At 44.8% G+C, this 22,538-nt stretch overlaps 1 protein-coding gene across 4 annotated transcripts in view; it reads left to right on the plus strand.

The window, feature by feature from the left end:
* Positions 1–22,538, plus strand: part of LOC306917336 (receptor tyrosine-protein kinase erbB-4-like) — a 467,869-nt gene that overhangs the window by 432,140 nt on the left and 13,191 nt on the right. For 2 of the 4 annotated variants that reach the window (XM_079495511.1, XM_079495512.1), the window contains exons 21-25: positions 1,290–1,451; positions 11,806–11,881; positions 13,436–13,582; positions 20,262–20,359; positions 20,977–21,159. In XM_079495511.1, coding sequence (XP_079351637.1) covers positions 1,290–1,451; positions 11,806–11,881; positions 13,436–13,582; positions 20,262–20,359; positions 20,977–21,159 — 666 coding nt within the window. The remainder of the gene's footprint in view (positions 1–1,289; positions 1,452–11,805; positions 11,882–13,435; positions 13,583–20,261; positions 20,360–20,976; positions 21,160–22,538) is intronic. The other 2 variants (XM_079495513.1, XM_079495514.1) reach the window with 1 other exon arrangement.

Below are 22,538 nucleotides of genomic sequence, written 5' to 3' on the forward strand. Positions count from 1 at the left end.
AAATGATAGTTCGGAACAAAATGGACCCATAGGGGTATGTACAAGTACAAATGGAACCAAATTGACCCGTTAGGGTCCACATTGATTTTACAATATAAATCGGGGGTCCCAAAGATAGAAATGCCATTAAATGGGGGTTTATAGACTATAATGCATGTCAAACTGAGAGTCCTTGAAATTAAACGGGTTGAGAATTACTGTCGTAAAAATCTTCTCTTCTGGGGGTCCCTGGCATATCTTTTCTAATGGGGGTCCGCCGGCTAATGAATGTCAATTAGGGGGTCCTTGACATGTAAAAGTTTGGGAACCACTGATTTATAATATTCCAAATATTCCACAATCTGACCTCCGGACACAAAGAACAATCGCGACAATCTAGCATATACGTTTAATACGATTCTGTATAGTTATTTTATTATTATTTGGACATATGACGACGGAGGAAGCGAGCTATAGGGACTGATGCCGTAACTTTAGTGTGCGGTTGTCGTAAAGAAAGACGGACAATAAACGATCAGCTGACGTGATTTAACAACAGCGGTGCAGTGGTGAGTCTCCCCTGAGAAATAATGGAGGACAGGAGGAAATAACCTCACTTGATATTTATGCATCAACTCAGGTCCTGTGTCCTCTGTGTGTGTGCTCTCTCTCTCTCTCTCTCTCTCTCTCTTTCTTTCTCTCTCTCTCTCTCTCTCTCTCACACTCATCACTCACTCACTCGCACTTCCTCTTTAACTCTGTATCTGTCATTCTGTTTCTCTCTTAACATTTTCTCTCACACACTCACTATCGTCATCAGTCACTCACTCTATCTCTCTTACCCCCATGAATCAATCTCTCTCTCTCTCTCTCTCTCTCTCTCTCTCTCTCTCTCTCTCTGTATGAATGAGAGAGTTTCGTATATACTCGGCGCTTCAATAGTTTTGTAGTAGCACGGTACCTTTTGAAAACGCTCTTCACCGATGATGACAAAGATGAAATGTTAACCAAATGACTTCCTCTCCCTTCCCACACCTTCCCCATCTTCTCCTCCTCTCTCTCTCCCCCTTTTTTCTCCTCCCCCAAACCCTCCCACGCCGCCTCTATCCTCCCTTCCCCACATCCTTTCTCCCCCCCTGCCATCCCCATCTTTTTACTCACCATCCATCCTCCTTCCATCTTCTCCTTTCCACCTCCTCCTTCTACCTCCCTCCCAATCTTCCCGTCCTTCCCCCCACGGCCTCTCTCTCTCTCTCTCTCTCTCTCTCTCTCTCTCTCTCTCTCTCTCTCTCTCTCTCTCTCTCTCTCAGGGGATGATGTACCTGGAGGAGCGGAGGCTGGTGCACAGGGACCTGGCAGCGCGTAACGTCCTGGTCAAGTCGCCCAACCACATCAAGATCACAGACTTCGGCCTGGCGCGCCTCCTGGACGCCGACGAGAAGGAGTACAACGCCGACGGCGGCAAGGTGGGTGTAAGTAACCACTAGGGGGCATCAGGGGTGCAGCAGTTCATCTATTTGATCTGTTTTGATTCAATAATCGCCCTCTAGTGGTCTAACCCATTTTGGCCTGACGTCGAAATTTAAAAAAATGTCTTCTAAATCCTGACAGTTTTTCTCAATATTTCATGTCAAGGACCCCAAAAATTATATGTAATATGCCGCCGACCCCCCATCTGAAAATATGTTGTTCCAGGCCCAGAAGCAAAGATTTGAGTTTAAAACTGAAACTCTGAAAGAATATATATTCAAAGATGTGAGGCACATTTTCAAAAATAGCAGACCTACAAGCTCGTGGCGCACTATGAGCTTGTAGATCTGCTATTTTTCAATAGCTAATCATAATGAGTGGATTCCAATGGGGTGCAAGAAAAAATGGGCAGGGTACAACACTATTTGTTTTGTTTTTTTCTTCTTACTAATTATTTGATCGACCCAAAACATTGTGTTTATGGTCATGATTTGTCACAACAAGAGTTGGCTTTGCCTGCGGCGTAAACGTCTTTAACATAAATACTTACGTCTATGGGGAAAATGAATGGGGAATTATTTCCTGGGTAGCCTGAGCTAACGCTAGACATTTCTGGTCTAGATGGGAGGGCCGCGGCTCAGATTTGCGCACACCCTGATTGGTTCACCGATCTGTCCGTCAGCCCCGGTCTCTCCTCCCCCCCAGTGCAGCACTGTTATTGTGTCGACCAGAAGCAGAAACCACTGGTTGCTGGAGTATACCATTCTAACGGACTGTCAAAGTTATTTCCACAGAGTCGGCACACGTTGGTTTTTTTCTTAGACGGTGTGGTGGGTTCTTCAGCCATTCTCCTCATTTCCCTCGCATAGCCTCGTTTGAAGTTCCACTGGTAATGATTTCCTCACGGTGTAATTTTGAGGGGTGCACACCGCTCAGAGCCCGGACGTCACATCATTTGAAGCGACGCCTACGCGGAAGGGTTGACTCCCACGTTTAGGCCAGTGCAGCCCATGCGTAAATCCAGGCTTTCATTTTTCACGCAGACTAAATGAAAGCCTGGGTATCGAGGCTATTTCCTGGGCCACTCTGGTCGTTCTGAAAGGGGGCGGGGCTGCAACGCTCTATAGGCCCAAATCACGAAGCTGCCTGTTTTAGTAGCACCGTGAGGCCTGGGCCTCCTGGGAGTCTGGGAGGGAGTGCAGAGCGTGCAAAGATCCACGCCAATTGGACCAGCGATGCAGGAGATGAAAATGTCTAATGTAATTACAACTTGGTATTTCCACACCAACCATGAAGGTCATTTTCGAGCAATTCAATCTCAGCTGTAAATGTAGACCTTACATAGCACAGGAATTTTTTTCATGTTATATACAGAACACTACACTGTACACATTGTACTGTAGGTACATTATAATTTGCAGAATAATATTAATTGAATAGTGTAAGGCGTACGTCATGCAATCTATTGATAAACAATAACAAAATACTCTAGTATTTATTCTGTATGTAATGTCTAAGCCAGTGGTTACCAAACATTTTCATGTCAAGGACCCCCAAATTGACACTAATTCGCCCGCGGACCCCCATTTGAAAAGATTTGCTATAGCAACCCCCATAAGAGAAGATTTTTACGGCTCTAGCAGTGATTCTCAACCAGTTTAATTTCAAGGACCCCCAGTTTGACATGCATATTAGCCTACAGTCTATTAGTCTCCATGTAATGGCATTTCTATCTCTGGGACCCCCAAGTGTTAATGTAACTATGAGAGTGTAGCGTTACAGACCCATAAGGGTCCATTTGGTTCCATTTGTACACTCTGAGAGTTACAGACCCATAAGGGTCCATTTGGTTCCAAACTATAATTTAGCTGGGGACCCCCTGGAACTCACTCAGGGGCCCCTGGGGGTCCCCCGGACCCCACGTTGGGAGCCACTGGTCTACAGTGCTTATGCTGACCATAAATGAGTGATGATTTGAACTTGGTTTTACAAAAGGCTGCTCGTTGTCCGTTCGCCCCTGGAAGTTTGTAAACTCCAGTCGGATTGGACGGACATGTTATTGGAATGTCGGAACAGAAGAGATCAGCTCAACACATGCATTATTCATTCATCGCTCGCATCCCGCAGCAAGCCTCGCTGCATGACAATTTCATTATTAATACTTTTGTTTTAATACGAAAAGGAAAAGATTTTCATCAACTCCAGTGAACTTATCAGGCCGTGGAATTTGATTTACATATACTTCATCTCAACAAATAACGGCACTGCAGTTTCCATCAGCTTTGTTTTGTTTTGGGTGGGCGGGCGGGTGTTGAGTTTTTTTTTTGTTTTTGTTTTTTTTGGGTGGGGGGGTGCGTGCGTCACTGTGGAGACTTGGTATGCAGATTGGGTGTTTCTATTGCTTTTATTAGATTGCCTTGTTCAGCACTGTTTATTGGCTGGGTGTCGAGCTGTCATATTTGACTCCGAAATATCGGGTCACACTTGAGTTCACATCCGCACGTAACCCAGGCCGGTATTAATTAACCCGACTGTTAATCTATTGAAATGTCTTACGAGCAGCACTTAATTAGTTAGTGATTGTTTGTGCTCAGTGATATTGTGCAAACTCTTAAGGTCCCTGCACGCAGAGCACGTTTTTCAGCTGCGTTTCTCCATCGGTTTTCCAAAAAAACGCGTCCAGTGCATGTGCAACCACCTTTAAGGTCTTAAATAGCGGATTTTACTTCCTGACTCAGAGGTTTCCGGCCAACACGGCGTCAAGTTAAGAGTACCGCTTAAAGGTATATCCAGTGATTTCACTTAATTCAAATATCACTTATTTTTTCTTATTTTTTGGATAATCCTCCCTACTATAAAGGGTGCTGACCATATAAGGAGTTCCTCCCTATCCCCAGTGAGCCCCTGGGGTCAAAAAACCCTAGTTTCGGTTTGGGCTTTGGGTGGCAAAGCCTTCATCCAATCAGGATGAGAGGGGCCTTCCTCCAATCATGATCGAGTGGGGCGGGCCATGGTGCACATGCTGTTGGTCTGTTGTACTTCCCCCACTGTAGAGCGTGTGCATGTGCACATCTTGTTACCGGGTGGACCGGGTATTTTTCCAAATCACCCAAATCACTGAATGCTCCTTTAAGAGGGTGTGCCGACTCAGTGAGAACAATGCGAGTGTTATTCAAGTGTACCCTATTGGCCTGAATATAAAACAAATGGAAATATCCCCGATACATCGATGCATCCCTAGTTTGAAAAATAGACAATTACAAATATCTACAAGCCCCATGCCCCATGCAGTCTCGTTGCAACATGTTGTGAGCCTGCATGTAGATATAGACTATTTTGGAAGGTTTCTGCCATTCCCAAACTATTGGAAAGTGAAAAGTGTATGAAACACATTGTCTATATCAATACTGATGCTGACCAAACGTCAAATTATGGCCAATATATCGGCCTAAACCGATATATTGACCTGGCTGCAACATTGACAGGCTCTGTTGTACTGTATGCACGAGAACAGTGGTTCCAAAACGTTTCAAACCGGGACACGAAAGAGAGATTAGACGTTTGCCCGAGACCCAGACTAGTGAAAATATCAGATCTACTTTAGTTAATAGCACACGCAGACTCTTCACATACTAGAGCATGTCTGAAATAAATGTCAGAGCTGAAATCGACGTACAGTATGAAATAAATGCTTAAACATGTAGCTAGGTGTAATGTTAGAGAAGTGAACCTTTCAAGCCTGTTTTCTCAACTCGCTGTTTCTCTGCAAGACATCACTCTATAAGCCATATCTCCAAAACCGGTGGGTCAAACTGAACAACCAATATGTCAATTTGAAGCCCTGCTTTCGTATGACACAAAAATCCAATGGCAGTCCCTCAGTCAAATTTGGTCACATATATATATATTTTTTGACCCAGATCAACTGTAAACATAACCGGCTTAGAATGAGTCACTTCTCCCGGCATGTGGGCTACCACCAGTAATCAGCATGATAAATGATTGATGTCGTCTGGGGATATCGATGCTGTCAGACATGAGACCTTGTAACTCCATATAAAAACGTTTTAGGTTTTTTTCTTTATTTGCCATAAATGATTGCCCTACTTACTTCATTACGCAAGAGTGCTCGCACTAAAGTAGTGTTTCCACTACTTTTTGATATTTTTTGATTATTTTTAGAATAATAAAAAAGGAATTACGGGTACCGTTTTGGACATGCAAGGTTTCTGCCCCCGACGCTAGCGATATATAAACAGTCCTCCAGTAAATAGAAAAATGAGAGCGGGCCATTGAGGACAAATCAACCCAGATGACAGTGGAGACCCCAGTGACATGTCCACCAACCAGGGCTTTCATTTCCCTTCCGTAGGTTCATTTCCCCAGAGAGAAAGGGGGGGTGGGAGAGAGAGGGACCCATGTCCCTCTCTCTCCCACCCATGCGCTTATCTTTTTTTTCTTATTCTCCTGTGCGAGAGTGAGAGAGAGGGTAGGGAGAGGGAGGGAGAGAGAGAGGGGGCTAGGAGAGGGAAAGAGAGAGGTGGGGAGCGAGAGGGAGAGAGAGGGTAGGGAGAGGGAGAGATAGAGAGGGGGCTGGGAGAGAGAGAGAGGGGGTGGGGAGTGGAGAGGGAGAGAGAGGGTAGGGAGGGAGAGAGAGTGGGGGCTAGGAGAGAGAAAGAGAGAGGTGGGGAGCGAGAGGGAGAGAGAGGGTAGAGGGAGGGAGAGAGAGAGAGGGGGCTAGGAGAGAGAAAGAGAGAGGTGGAGAGTGAGAGGGAGAGAGAGGGTAGAGGGAGGGAGAGAGAGAGAGGGGGCTAGGAGAGAGAAAGAGAGAGATGGAGAGCGAGAGGGAGAGAGAGGGTAGCGAGGGAGAGAGAGAGAGGGTTTGGGGAGAGTGAGAGGGAGAGAGAGACTGCATGAGAGGTTCCCAGAAAATAAGAGGCTCCGACTGTGCTAAATGACGTGTGCGTGCGTGCGTGCGTGCGTGCGTGCGTCATGTTTCTGTGTATTCAATAAAGCATACTGGCACTATCGCAGCACGTCAGGTAAATTGGTTTGCTCAGGTCTCTACAGTACATATAGGTAAACACCAGCCCTCTGCACTGAGGGTGATAGTGGTGGGAAACGTCCTATAGTCCTGTGTTTCGTCTATAGTCCTGCGGTTCGTCCTATAGTCCTGCGGTTCGTCCTATAGTCCTGCGGTTCGTCCTATAGTCCTGCGGTTCGTCCTATAGTCCTGCGGTTCGTCCTATAGCCCTGCGGTTCGTCCTATAGTCCTGCGGTTCGTCCTATAGCCCTGCGGTTCGTCCTATAGTCCTGCGGTTCGTCCTATAGTCCTGCGGTTCGTCCTATAGTCCTGCGGTTCGTCCTATAGTCCTGCGGTTCATCCTATAGTCCTGCGGTTCGTCCTATAGCCCTGCGGTTCGTCCTATAGCCCTGCGGTTCGTCCTATAGTCCTGCGGTTCGTCCTATAGTCCTGCGGTTCGTCCTATAGCCCTGCGGTTCGTCCTATAGTCCTGCGGTTCGTCCTATAGCCCTGCGGTTCGTCCTATAGCCCTGCGGTTCGTCCTATAGCCCTGTGGTTCGTCCTGCGGTTCGTCCTATAGTCCTGCGGTTCGTCCTATAGTCATTTGAAGAGATATGCCACGGACCCCCCTAAGAGAAGTTTCTCAACCTGTTTAATTTCAAGGACCCCCCAGTTTGACATGCATTAGTCTAGACCCCAATTTGTATTGTAAAATAAGGGCTCATTTTGTTCCAAACTATCATCTAGCTGGGGACCCCCTGGAACTCTCTCAAGGACCCCTGGAGGTCGATCCCCGGACCCCACTTTGGGAACCACTGGTATGATATGCACACATGGCATTTTGGAAAGAACTTGGGCCCCTCCCCTATACTTCCTTCAGGTGTTACCGATGATACTAATGAAGGCTCTGTTCCATTCTGGTCAAACAGAGTCAGGGTTGCTGCTATTGTGCATGTTGGCTCACTGGAAACTCTCTGCTACACCAGTGGGTTCTCAAAGTGTCCTTGAGTGGGTTCCAAATGGCCCAGTACGGGTGTGTATAACTCTTGAGAGTGCACAAATGGAACCAACCCCATGGTATGTTTTCTTAAAAACCTTGAAAATGTTGTTGTCATCGTGATAAATTAGCATTAACAATCATGCTCTGAAAATGGCCCTGATCCAGAAAAGGTTGAGAACCACATACTGTCCTAATCAGACATTTGTATAATTTGCGATGAATCGTCAATACCAGGTCTGTGTAATACCTTGCACACAGACCTCCCGTCGATGGCTTGCGGAGTACAATGTATGCTAATCGATGGCACTACTTGGAAAATGATTGACTTTATAAAAAAAAGGGAGCACGCTTTCGAAAAGCCCTTTCAATTCTCTCGGTTAAGTAACAATTTGTTTGAACAAAATACCACGGTGGGTATAATCACTGTTTTTGTTCTAGCATCCTTTTATCATATCCTTCCCTATCTGTCCTTCTAGTTTGGTAATTTTTTTGTTCACTGTGAATCAATGTTGTTTTTTGCAGCAAATTTCTGTTTTAGTCATAGTCTCTTGAATAGTTTTCATCTAGTTTTATTCACATTTTAGTCACCTGGAATGTTTTAGTGTCTAGTTTTAGTCGACTAAATGTCATAAGATTTTAGTCGACTATTTTTTTTCCCGGCAGGCCTTGATGCTTGTAGATCTGCTATTTTCAGCATGCAACCAAGTGTAAAATGACTTATACTGGATCTCTTGTTCACTAGTCCCTTCCTAACATTTTCGTCTAGTTTTTATTTGACGAAATTGTCAATATATATAATCTTAGTTTTAGTCATCGTTTTAATTTAGTCTCCATGTAATTTTCGTCAGTGAAAAAAGGTAGTCGACGAATGAATTTTCCGTCATAGTATTAGTCGACAAAATCAACACTGCTGTGAAGCGTGAATGCTCTTTCTTTTTCCCTACACCGCACGCCCACTTTCCCTCACCCTTTCTCTCTCAAAAAAAGTGTATTTAAAAACTATTTACGGAGCCAGACCTTCGTGTTTTCTTTTCTTCCCGTATAAACAAATTGAGAATGTTTAATATAATTGTCTCCATTGACTATTTATAATGCAATAACGTAATGAATAATTCACCCACGCGCTTAATCTTTTTTTTCTTATTCTCCTGGCAAACGTTCTCGTTCTGATTTCTTCCCCCCCAGTCCCTTTCTCCAGCCTCCGCTTTCTCAGGCGTCCCTCCCTCTCTCTTCTACTCTTGTTTAAACCATTTAGGCCTGACGTCGAAATTTAAAAAATGTCTTCTAAATAATGACAGTTTTCTGAAAAACCTCATGTTTCTATATCAGTGGTGCTCAATATTTCATGTCAAGGACCTCGGAAACTATATGTAATTGGCCACCAACCCCCATCTGAAAATATGTTGTTCCAGGAACCCCTCAGAAGCAAAGATTTGAGTTAAAACGTTCGCTCTGAAAGAATATATATTCAAAGGTTTGCGCCACATTTTAACGATTTTTCAAAAATAGCAGATCTACAAGCTCGTAGCGCGGCACTCGGTGCCGTGCTATGAGCTTGTAGATCTGCTATTTTTCAATAGATAAAGTATAACATAATGCTTAAAACACCAAAAGGTGTTCCCGCCCAAAATGGATTAATCTCTCTCTATCCTTCTCTTTCATCTCTCCCTCCGTCCCATTGATTCCACCCCTCTGTCTATCCGCTGCTATACGTAATAATATGTCTCCTCTCCTTTTATTTCCTCAAAGAACAGTTATTGAGCTAGCCTCAAGTTATCCCATTTTGGGCGGGAACCCCTTTTGGTGTTTTAAGCATTACGTTACACTTTGGCTATTGAAAAATAGCAGATCTACAAGCTCATAGCGCGGCACCGAGTGCCGCGCTACGAGCTTGTAGGTCTGCTATTTTTGAAAAATCGTGAAAATGTGGCGCAAATCTTTGAATATTTTATTCTTTCAGAGCAAACGTTTTAAACTCAAATATTTGCTTCTGGGGGGCAGTGGGGAGGGTCCCTGGAACAACATATTTTCAGATGGAGGTCGGCGGCCAATTACATATAGTTTCTGAGGTCCTTGACATGAAAATGTTTGAGAACCACTGACGTATAGAAACATGGGTTTTTCAGAGAACTGTCATGAAGACATTTTGTAGAATCGCCCTCAGGTTTAAACGGGTTATATAAGTAAGTATCTGGGCTTCCAGATCGACCCATCAAATATCTCTTAAACTCCACACCTCAAGCATATATAGTCTCTATAAAGCTCAAGGTGAAGGCTTGTGTTACAGGAGTAAATCATGCTTTTCTCATGGAGACAGGGAGTTCCTGCTGTCGTCAACCATCTTGCCTCGTCTTTCTTGACCATGGTGACCCATCCTGTACAACATGGATGATTCTGCTCAGTGTCTGCAATCATTAGATTCCATGTATCATTGTGCGTTAAAGGACCACTTCACCACTTTTCAACCTATCTTCATATAATAGGTCCTCACTAATAATCATGATACAATGGCACGAAGATTTTTTTACAAAAATGTTTAGATTTTCATTATCGTGAGAACGATGGCTTCCATTTTCGCATTGCAACTTTTCAGGACTAGAAAGCCTGCAGTTTCTATTAGCTTGGATTCCCCATCGATGATGTCACTGGAAGATGGTTTCTGAACTGCCCACAGCCCTCCTATGAGACACAGACAGAGTAATGGCGGTGGTGTAAAGTAACTTCAGTACATTTACTCAACTGCTGCACTTAACACCTTTATTGCTTTAATTCATATAACATGTTACGTTGACTGCCCCGTGTTTAAAGTTACCTTTGAGGCGTCAAAGCGTCGGAATTCTACCTCCTTATGATGGAAATCCGGCTGAAAATAGTCCAATCGTTTGTTCCCCAGTCGATACAGAATCCACTCCCTCGACGCGATCAACAACAAAGACGCTAGCAAGCCAAGATTGTCCCTTGCGCCCTCATTCACTTGCATTGGACTCAGTTTCCCATAAGCCCTTGCAAGCCAGTTTATAGGTCGATTTCCGGTCATCATAATGCGACCGCCTCGTCACGATGTCCGCGACAAAGCCGAATTTTTATAATGATCATCAAACAACGGCGAATTAAACATATAGAGCGTACCAAAATGTCCTTGAGGGGGCGTCAACATATGTGTCACGTGGTAGCGGCCGCCATACTTCTGGGCTTTTACATTGAGCGACTATCCGGTGTGCTTGTATACGTTTTTTTTTAAAACTGACCTCACAATGGTGCAGACTTGCCACAGAGGCATATTTGTATTGCAAAACGTAGCCTATACATTAACCACTTAAGCCCCTATACATTTCATGTCTATGCTGCACCTATGGTTAATTTATGCGGTTAATAAAGCAGAAAACATGTGCTCCTTATTGGTCTCAGCTGTATTCGTGCAGCTGTTATAAATCGCCCTCCACGTACCTCCCCGTGCAGCCTTCTCATGATGTGGCACGCCATCTCAGTCAAAATGTGTGATTCCGTGGGTTGTTGTGTGATGTGTATCTGTGTATCTGTGTATCTTAATTTGTGCTTGAAGGGCTCAATATTTAAATTGTTTGTTCTGTGTGGATTCTACATTCTGTGGATTGTATGTTAATCTAGTATACAGTATGAACTTGAACCCTTTGGTGTTGATGCATAACTCTCTCTGTATCTTATGCTCTGCTTTTCTGGGGGTTCGTGTGATCTCAGAGTGTGTGTGTCATACTTGCGCTAAGATAAATTGAACGCAATAAACTGAATGCAATTGGCGTTGCAATAAATGGTTATTCCCGTCTAACTGAAATGAATCAAATTAATCCATTCTGGGCGGGAACCCCTTTTGGTGTTTTAAAGCATTATGCTATACTTTAGCTATTGAAAAATAGCAGATCTACAAGCTCATAGCGCGGCACCGAGTGCCGTGCTATGAACTTGTAGATCTGCTATTTTTGAAAAATCGTGAAAATGTGGCGCAAATCTTTGAATATACGTTTTTAACTCAAATCTTTGCTTCCGGGGGGTCACTGGAACAACATATTTTCAGATGGGGGTCGGCGGCCAATTACATATAATGTTTGGGGTCCTTGACATGAAATATTGAGCACCACTGATACAGAAACATAGGTATTTCAGAAAACTGTCAGGATATAGAAGCCTTTTTTTTTAGAATCGGACTCAGGTCTAAATGGTTTAATACAATCTCTCCATCCTTCTCTCTCTCTCTCTCTCTCTCTCTCTCGCTCTCTCTCGCTCTCTCTCTCTCTCTCTCTCTCTCTCTCTCTCTCTCTCTCTCTCTCTCTCTCTCTCTCTCTCTCCTTTCGATCAGATGCCCGTGAAGTGGATGGCTCTGGAGTGCATCCACTACAGGAAGTTCACCCACCAGAGTGACGTGTGGAGTTACGGTAGGATGAAAATGCCATTAGTGGTAATGCATCTGCAGTGCACAAAGGATCCTACATGGAATTATTATGCGCATCCATGCCTTTTATGCCTTTTTGCATAAAATGAATGAGGGAAGCCACTTCACTTCCTGCTTTCAGCGTGTCAAAGACAGGCTCATCCCACAGGCTTGGGGTGGATTCAGGGCTTTGGTGGGTGAGGTGGGAGAGGGGGAGGGGGGGTATCTTTTCTCTCAAGTTTGGCATGGCCAGACTAATTTCACTGCGTAGATAGATACAGTATTAGTCTGGAACTTCAGTGTAGAAGATTAAATTCGAAGGGGTGGTTTACAAACAGATTCAAACATCACAGCAAAAAAAACAAAAATGTCATTCAAACCGAGGAGTGCCAGACCAATCTGCCCAGGGCTATAGAGCACCAAAGTCTGACGTCAATATCGATAAAGGGAGTTAAGTCCACCACAGGTTCGTGTATTTTTTTATTTGTATTATAATCCCCAAATAGGGGATCTTTAGATCGCCTCATATAGGAACTGTGTTTGAAAAATAAACAAATCATCCCGCGGCGGTTTCACTTCTATGGTTATAAAGAATCGCTAATGTTACTGCTGCTGAATTAGTTAAAATTCCGCTAGAAACTGTATCAAACGTAACGTACTGCGACAGTCGTAAACGATACAGAGACACCTCCCCGACAATATTGCAGAGATTGTTTATTTTTGGACCACAGTTCTTACAGTATACGAGATGATTTTAAGAGGACCCCATGTTATTCTCCTCTTGAGAAAAACCTCACGAACCAGGGGATGAGCGAGTGATGTCAGGACTTCGGTGGCGCTGTTTTGTTTGTTTTTAGCTGTGGCATGATAGGTTTCCAGGCTATATAATTGTCCTGATGAAGGAAGCTCCTTTCTCTGTCTCCCCTCTGCCATGTGGGTCGCAGTGTTGTTTTTGGCAGCAAATTTTGATCTTAGTTTTAGTCATTGTCTCTTGAATAGTTTTAATTTAGTTTCAGTCACATTTTAGTCACCTGGAATGTTTTAGTGTAAATATCATAACATTTTAGTCAACTAAATCTACAGTTGATTTAGTCGACTAAAATGTGTTTTGGCAGGCCTTGATGCCGTCGTAATGACTGTTTTTACATATAGCCGATCTGCTATTTTCAGCATGCAACCAAGTGACTTATGCTGGATCTCTTGTCCACTAGTCCCTTTCTAACATTCATTTTTAGTCTAGTTTTTATTTGTTGACGAAATTGTCAGTAGGCCTATATTTAGTTTTAGTCATCATAGCTTAGTTTTCATGTAGTTTCCATTTAGTTTTCGTCAGTGAAAAAAGGGTAGTCGACGAACATTTTTCGTCTTAGTTTTACCTCAACATTTAGTTTAGTTTAGTTTAGTTAGTTTAGCCACTGGGTCGACCTATCTCTCACACACTCTCTCTCTCTCTCTCTCTCTCTCTCTCTCTCTCTCTCTCTCTCTCTCTCTCTCTCTCTCTCTCTCTCCGGCTGACCTCTCTCTCCCGCTGACTCGCCCCCCCCCCCTCCCCCTGCAGGCGTGACCATCTGGGAGCTGATGACGTTCGGGGGCAAGCCTTACGACGGCATCCCCACGCGGGAGATCCCCGACATCCTGGAGAAAGGAGAGCGCCTGCCTCAGCCGCCCATCTGCACCATCGACGTCTACATGGTCATGGTCAAATGTAAGTAATCTGCACCATAGTAGTCTACATGGTCATGGTCAAATGTAAGTAATCTGCACCATCGACGTCTACATGGTCATGGTCAAATGTAAGTAATCTGCACCATCGACGTCTACATGGTCATGGTCAAATGTAAGTAATCTGCACCATCGACGTCTACATGGTCATGGTCAAATGTAAGTAATCTGCACCATCGACGTCTACATGGTCATGGTCAAATGTAAGTAATCTGCACCATAGACTCTATATGGTCATGGTCAAATGTAAGTAATCTGCACCATAGACTCTACATGGTCATGGTCAAATGTAAGTAATCTGCACCATCGACTTCTACATGGTCATGGTCAAATGTAAGTAATCTGCACCATAGTAGTCTACTTGGTCATGGTCAAATGTTAGTAATCTGCACCATAGTAGTCTACATGGTCATGGTCAAATGTAAGTAATCTGCACCATAGTAGTCTACATGGTCATGGTCAAATGTAAGTAATCTGCACCATAGACATCTACATGGTCATGGTCAAATGTAAGTAATCTGCACCATAGACGTCTAAATGGTCATGGTCAAATGTAAGTACAGTAATTCGAGGCGCAACCAGCACTCTTTAGCTAGTGGAGATGCGGTGTACAACATGGATTTATAAACAAATTTGTTCAACGCAAAATGCTGCGTTCAGTTCAGGAGACTTTGGGGAAAAAAGCAATTCTCCTGAATGCTGCCTTCCGGCATGGTATGGAAAGGAGTGGCATTTGCATTTCTTTCACCATAATAAATGCTGCATTTGTGGTCTGGAGAGAGCAGTTGTTTTACAGACGGGTAAAAGGGCAGGGGCTGAAGCCCCCTTTGATGTCTGTGTGTGCACGTCCCGGGTGGAAAGTACAAATATTGTCCTTAGTCGATCTAAAACAGCTGATCTACAAACTCACAGCGTGTTGCGATTCATGAGACGCATATTATGCATAGTGAGCTTGTAGATCTGCTACAGTATATGTGAACACTTGAAATGGGAATTAGCTATGAGTACTTTCTACTTTTTGGTACTTTAAATACATTTTGATAGCAATACTTTTGTACTTTCACTCAAGTAAATTTTGAATGTCTAGATTGCAGTACTACTACTTTTAATGTTGTTTTTTTTAGGCTTTCGCCTTTATTTTATATTTGTATGGAGGGACAGACAGTAGGCTGACAGGAAATGGGGAGAGAGATGGGGGGGAAGACATGCAGTAAAGGCCGTCGGGATCGGGAGTCGAACCCGCGGCACACTGCCAGGCTGGATTGCCAGCCAAGGTGCCTGGACCACTGAGCCATGGCCCAGAGTACTACTACTTTTACTTAAGTAAAGTAAATGCGAGTATACTGATGCCGTGGGACAGTGAAGTTGAAATGGAAGTAGTGACAAAATGACAGATCATAGCCCAGGCTTTCCATCCCCGAGGGTCGCGAGGCCCCATTTGGACTCTCTCGAATATGGAGATGCGGGTCTGTTAGGGAAAAAGCTCCTAATTAAACTTGAATGACTGTAATAATATAATGATAGTCGCTTTCAAATGATTTTCTCTCTCGGGCTGGCACAGAAGCCACGGCTAGGAAATGCCCCGCGGCCTCATTAGCTTATGAAAACATGGCCACCTGGATTTCTTGTCCCCTTTGAGGAATACTAGTCTCCGACCGACATATTGCATACATTTTTACTTTGTGTCGACGAAACGGAAGCGACAGTATATGGTGTGGTTTTTGGAGTCAAGTAGCATACAGTATATGGATTTTAGTGTATAGTATAGGCCTACTGTATACTGTATATTATAATGAACCAACGGTGGTGTGATATGGAGTCATGTACTGTACCATGTATGCATTTTAACGACAGTATAGCCATGTTGTAGCCAATTATCTGTGCTCGGCTTTTTTTTTTTTTTTTTTTTTAGTGGCCAATTATTTTAGTACTATGGTATAGAGTCAAGTACCATGTATGCATTTTCCTGAATAATGATTAACCCATTTAGACCCGATTCTAAAACAATCCTAACAGTTTTCTGAAAAACCTATGTTTTTTTATGCCCGTGGTGCTCAACCTTTTTCATGTCAAGGACCCTGAGAATTATCTGTTTTTGGCCGCCGACCCCCATCTGAAAATATGTTGTTCCAGGGACCCCCCCCCTCCCAGAAGCAAAGATTTGAGTTAAAAAAACGTTGACTAAAATAGCAGATCTACCAGCTCGTAGCGCGCCACTCAGTGCCGCGCTACAGCTACAACAGCTAAAGTTTAAAATAATGGTTAAAACACTAAATGGGGTTCCCGTCCTGAATGGATTAAACTGACAGGTATTGTTTATTTATTTTATTATTACAGTTACAGTATAGCCAATTATTTGTACCCGTTTTTCCTCCCCCAGTTCAGTCGTTATGCCCATTAATTCCTCCCCTTCCCCGCTGGCGGGCGTCGCCCCCCAACCAAATAGCCGATCTACAAGCCCACAGTGTGTCGCATCGCACCACAGCCCGTACATGGTGGTGCAGTCGGTAGTGCTGTCGCCTCACAGCTAGAATTTGATTCCCACTGGGTTCTCTCCTCCACGTCATCCATGCCCATACCCGAGGCGGGGTTGGCGAAAGGGCCTTTCTGTGTGGAGTTTGCATGTTCTCCCAAAAAACCCTCCCAAAAAAAAACATGCAGTAATCCTGGTCTCTAAACTGCCTCCCCCTGTCCAGCCGGGGCGCCTGATGGAGGGGAAAGGCACTGGTCGTAATAACGTGTTCCTTCCACGCGCTACGTCCAACCGGGGAAACTCCCCCATGTCAGGTGAAAAGAAGCGGCTTGGACTCCTCATGCATTAAGGAAGCATGAGGTCAGTCCATTGCTCTCCCCAGGTTGGCAGAGGGAGTGTAGCAGCCAAGATTACATTAGATAATTGACACTGGGTGAAAAAAATGGGTTGAAAAATCGTGGGATAAAAATTATTTAAAAAAAAGAAAGAAAGAAAGAAAGAAAGAAAGAAACAGGAACTCTGTTTGGCTCCTCCCCTTTCATATAGTCAACTTTTTCACAGTGCTTCTGTGTTTATTCCTACTAACAACAACAATACATGTTTATGATGGCAGTGGTGCTGCTGTTAGCAGAATATGTTTTAAGAGATTACTTTGCTCTTGATCCCCTGGAAATACGTGAGTAAAGTAATAGCAAATACTTACTTTACACACATGCACTCATGAAATTAACTAGCCGGTCAAGTGTCACTAAGTGGGTGGCAGTTGTGGGAGGGAACCGTCACCCAATAACGAGCTGGCAGGAAACAAAAAAACAAAAAAAGCCAACTACATTAATCCTAATTACATGTTGACTGCGAGCTGTTGTTTGTGATTTGACTGGCGGTCGCGCCGCGCGCCCCCGGTGCCTTGGCTCAATATTGATGGAGATGGAGCGGATTTTGATTGCCAGAGTAATTGCACCTCGTTTAGGTAATGTGCTCGCATGTGGTGTCAGAGGAGGAAATGAGATGAACGGAGAGAGAGAGAGAGCGAGAGAGGGATGAGCAAGTGAAAGGATAATGGCTGGTGTGAGGAGTTCCTTTCAGGGCTATTTCTAATGTATTCCCGAGAAAGAATACGACTTTAAGAGCTTAAAAGCCCCACTAGGTAGGAAGCCCCCGCTGCCTAGAGGCCATGTTGCTCCGTACACCGAACAGGGAATTTTGGTAGAAAAGTGGCATTTGAGGGAAGGCCGTCAGGCGGTGTTCATCCTGCTCATAATAGCAAACATTTTGAGCTTGTGAATCAGCTATTTTTGCTACTTTTGCTACTTATTTTTGTGTGACATTGACTGTAGTATGACGAAGTAGAGCATTGAATTACGAAAAAACAAAACTCGTATAATATTTTATAATAACTAATATAATTTAAAAATATCTGTGCCACCTGTTGGACAGAAATGTTGTGCAGGTGCAAGAGAATAAGGACAAATAAAATAATAAATAAGCATGGGCGCGTCGCGTGCACGTTGGGTAAAATAAATAAATATCTATATGTACTTTTTTTTTTAAATAACGCAATATTACGTTCTGGAACAGGTGGGGTGTGCTGCTAAAAACTTAACCAAACGTTTCTGGCACAGATTGTGTTAATTCAGCGGAGCGGAGGTGTCTACATGCCTGACAGCAACCATACATCTTTTCTGGTAAATGGTTCCACAAAAAGAGGCAACAGGTTGTAGATTGTTTGGTCCTGTATCCACGGATACAAACTCAACTCATCAACTTTAGAGATGATACAAAATGAACATCCGCCACATGGTCGGTGGAATATATCCGGTTAATTCTAGCTGATCAAGGAATGCAGTCCAGCGAACAAACAGGTGTGGACAGCCAATATCTTAACACTCAGTCAACACACGGATGTAATTGGCTGTCATCCGCACCGCTGCGCGCATGGACAGTAATTGGGAGTCTGACATGGTATACTGTTTAATTCCCATTTAACATGCTACAGATGTTACACTGACTTCCGTGAGTCGCCCTCGTTTGTTTCCATGCGCGCGCACACGCACATGCACACGCACACGCACACGCACACGCACACGCACACGCACACGCACATGCACATGCACATGCACATGCACATGCACATGCACATGCACATGCACATGCACATGCTATAAGACACATTGTACAGCTTTTAAGATGGTATATATTCATCCATACCAACAGTTTATGTAATTCTTAAACCTTTCTCATTTCAGGGGGACCCCCAGTTCTATGCTTCAGGCCATATATAGATAGAGAGTAGACCCACATTTGATAACATTGGGAACCCCTATATCAACACTGTGAAATCCTCAGTGTGGAACCATTATTGTCTCTGTCAGGGTCCATTTGTGCGCTCCCCAAATATTTTGGCGAGAACCCGGCCCTGCTCTACAGAACAGGGACCTGCGAATGTAACGGGTTGAACGGTTCTTGGTCTCAAACTGAAACCTGTGACCTTGGGGAGTTGCTCGCTCCACTCACAGAGCCTCTTGGATTGCGATGCGTCAGCACTTAATTTGACTTTTAGTGGCAGCAGCCGCCCGGTTGGCCTCTTTATATATTTATACATGATTGTGTACTGGCAGCACATCAGTGTATTGCCGCCCGAAAAATCAACAGGCGCGGCGGCGGCGACCCAAAGAGCACATTTGTCCCTAATAGATTTGTTTGCTCCACCGTATTAACCCGTTCAGGACGGGAACCCCTTTTGGTGTGGTAAGCATTGTGTTATACTTTAGCTATTGAAAAATAGCAGATCTACAAGCTCGTAGTGCCGCGCTACGAGCTTGTAGATCTGCTATTTTTGAAAGAAATCTTTGCTTCCCGGGGGTCCCTCACTGGAACAACGTATTTTCAGATGGGGGTCCGCGGTCAAATACAAGATCATTCTGGGGGTCCTTGACATGAAATAGTTTGAGAACCACTGATATAGAAACAGGTTTTTCAGGAAACTGTGATGATTCAGAAGACATTTTGTATGAGTATCAGTTCTCAGGTCTAAACGGATTAAGTCAACACAGCTGCACCACTTTTGACACAAAAGCGCAAACATCGTAGCTTGTGTGTGTCCTTCAGCCATTTCCCCAAACAAATAAGGATTTAAGTGTACGCCGTCGTCCAAAGTTTGGACATGTTCTGTCAATAATAAACACATGCGGCTGGCACAGTGATGAAGAAAACAAGGAATTGGGTCAGGTCCATTATGTGCCCATTAATGTTCATTGTGGATGAAGGGGTTTTCAGAGAAAAGCCTACTTTGGCTTGCATGCATGCTTGGTGAAGCACAACAAACTTTTAGCCGTATCTCTAAAGGGAAATATTTAGACTGCTGTTTTGCTCAGACCTTATTTAAGCCATTCTGTACGGGAACCCCTTTTGGTGTTTTAAGCATTATGTTATACTTTAGCTGTTGAAAAATAGCAGATCTTGTAGATCTGCTTATTTTGAAAAATCGTGAAAATGTGACGCAAATCTTTGATAATATATATATATATATATATATATATCAGAGTGAAGGTTTTTCACTCAAATCTTTGCTTCTGGGATCGAAGGTTCCTGGAACAACATATTTTCAGATGGGGGTCCGCGGCCAAATACAGATAATTCTGGGGGTCCTTGACATGAAATAGTTTGAGAACGACTGACATAGAAACATGGGTTTTTCAGAAAACTGTCATGATTTAGAAGACATCGATGTCGGGTCTAAATTGGTTAAAAAACCCAAATTAATGTTTTGGTAGCACGCAGATAGATAGACACCAGAGGTGTGTTCCTATTTGTACCACTGTGTTGGCATATTGTGTGTTCCTATTTGTACCACTGTGTTGGCATATTGTGTGTTCCTATTTGTACCACTGTGTTGGCATATTGTGTGTTCCTATTTGTACCACTGTGTTGGCATATTGTGTGTGAGGCTCCACAATGATTTGGCTGCGCTGTTAATGCAGGAGTGACTTCTATGGCGATTACCACTGTGAGGTTGTTCTTATTTGACAGCATTGTCCTTCCCTCTTTACCCCCCCCCCTCTCTCTCTCTCTCTCTCTCTCTCTCTCTCTCTCTCTCTCTCTCTCTCTCTCTCTCTCTCTCTCTCTCTCTCTCTCTCTCTCTCTCTCTCTCTCTCTCTCTCTTCCCCCCCCACGCCCCTCCCCCGTCCAGGCTGGATGATCGACGCAGACAGCAGGCCCAAGTTCAAGGAGCTGGCGGCGGAGTTCTGCAGGATGGCCCGCGACCCGCAGCGCTACCTGGTCATCCAGGTCAGTGTCTGTGTCACCCCATTAACTGGAGAAAACACCCTACTATAAATGCACCACCTCTCTGCGTACGTGCGTGCGTGCATGCGTGCGTGCGTGCGTGCGCGGTTGTAATGCACATAACTCGACAACCGTTTGCCCCACCGACTTCACATTCGACACACGCTGTCCACACCCCTGCAGGGAGTGCAGTGCCCGGTATCGAGTCGGTTCTCCAGAACCACCACAAAAGGCTCTGGTCAGGTGGGCCTAATGAGGCCAATTCCTTTTACCTGGGCCAGGCTCTGCCAGAGGGCCTAATGAGGCCTATTCCTTTCACCTGTGCAATGTCCAGCCTCTGCCTCAGCCAATTGAGGCTCAACCAATCAGGCTCTGCCAGTGGGCCGAATTGATTGCCAAGTACACTTTTCAGTTTGCAGTCTTCACACACAGGCACACATACACAGATCTCCATGTGACAGTTAAAACAGGTGCTATGACAACGTATATCAGTAGGTTCCCAAGTTGCATCGTTCCCAAGTAGGCCGGTGGCCGACTGCGACGGGCACGTACAGGTCTAGTCAAAATAAGATAAGAAAAAAACAACTAGCTTTGATGTGTGCGTGTGTAATGTATGACAGGGGGACGACAGGATGAAGCTTCCCAGCCCCAACGACAGCAAGTTCTTCCAGAGCCTGCTGGACGAGGAGGACCTGGAGGACTTCATGGACGCAGAGGAGTACCTGGTCCCCCGCGGTGCCTTCAACGTGCCTCCTGCCTCCTCCTCCTGCACCACCAGGCCCCGTACCATAGACTCCAACAGAGTGAGTACTATACCTGCACCACCAGGCCCCGTACCATAGACTCCAACAGAGTGAGTACTATACCTGCACCACCAGGCCCTCTGCACCACCAGGCCCCCCGTACCATAGACTCCAACAGAGTGAGTACTATACCTGCACCACCAGGCCCCCCGTACCATAGACTCCAACAGAGTGAGTACTATACCTGCACCACCAGGCCCTCTGCACCACCAGGCCCCGTACCATAGACTCCAACAGAGTGAGTACTATACCTGCACCACCTGGCCCCGTACCATAGACTCCAACAGAGTGAGTACTATACCTGCACCACCAGGCCCCCCGTACCATAGACTCCAACAGAGTGAGTACTATACCTGCACCACCAGGCCCCGTACCATAGACTCCAACAGAGTGAGTACTATACCTGCACCACCAGGCCCGTACCATAGACTCCAACAGAGTGAGTACTATACCTGCACCACCAGGCCCCGTACCATAGACTCCCAACAGAGTGAGTACTATACCTGCACCACCAGGCCCGTACCATAGACTCCAACAGAGTGAGTAGTCCTGCACCACCAGGCCCTCTACCATAGACTCCAACAGAGTGAGTAGTCCTGCACCACCAGGCCCTGTATCATAGACTCCAACAGAGTGAGTACTATACCTGCACCACCAGGCCCCGTACCATAGACTCCAACAGAGTGAGTAGTCCTGCACCACCAGGCCCCCTGCCATAGACTCCAACAGAGTGAGTAGTCCTGCACCACCAGGCCCTCTGCACCACCAGGCCCCCTGCCATAGACTCCAACAGAGTGAGTACTAGGTGTGGGCGTATTATTATTGGCTGGAGTTGGGCCTTATAGAAGTTGCCGATTTAGCATGCTGAATCGATTGATCCTGTCGATCAATCATTTTGAATCCGGCCCAGACCATTTAATGTCGTCCGTCAAGTTTAAGCCAGTGTACGGTGTGAATTTTAAGTAAGAGAAGGGAATGTCCCACAGGAACAGAATAGACTGTGGTTTGCAGATGTGAAACGGTAACATACTGTAGGTCGGTACATACTTATTGGGCTATTGGCACACATGAAAATGGAAATGCATGGCTTTTGTGCAAGAAAGTTTCAATAAAGCATGACATTACGGGTTTCCAAGAGATTATCTGTATAGTTTAGTAGTTGAACTGTGCCTTTGTTGCTATACTGCAAACAAAATCTATTACAGTGACAAATGTATCATGAAAGGTAGCTCTTGGATTGTTCATTATCTTATTTGGCATGCAATTTTGTCAGAGAGTTGCCAGTTTGACAGCATTGATGCCACGTACTGTAGTGTCTGCTATAAAATGGTGTTTGCTGGCTCACGGACCGCGGGCGTACTGTTTATAACAGACTCTAC

This window comes from Electrona antarctica (assembly GCF_951216825.1).
Source record: "Electrona antarctica genome assembly, chromosome: 24".
NCBI lineage: Eukaryota > Metazoa > Chordata > Actinopteri > Myctophiformes > Myctophidae > Electrona > Electrona antarctica.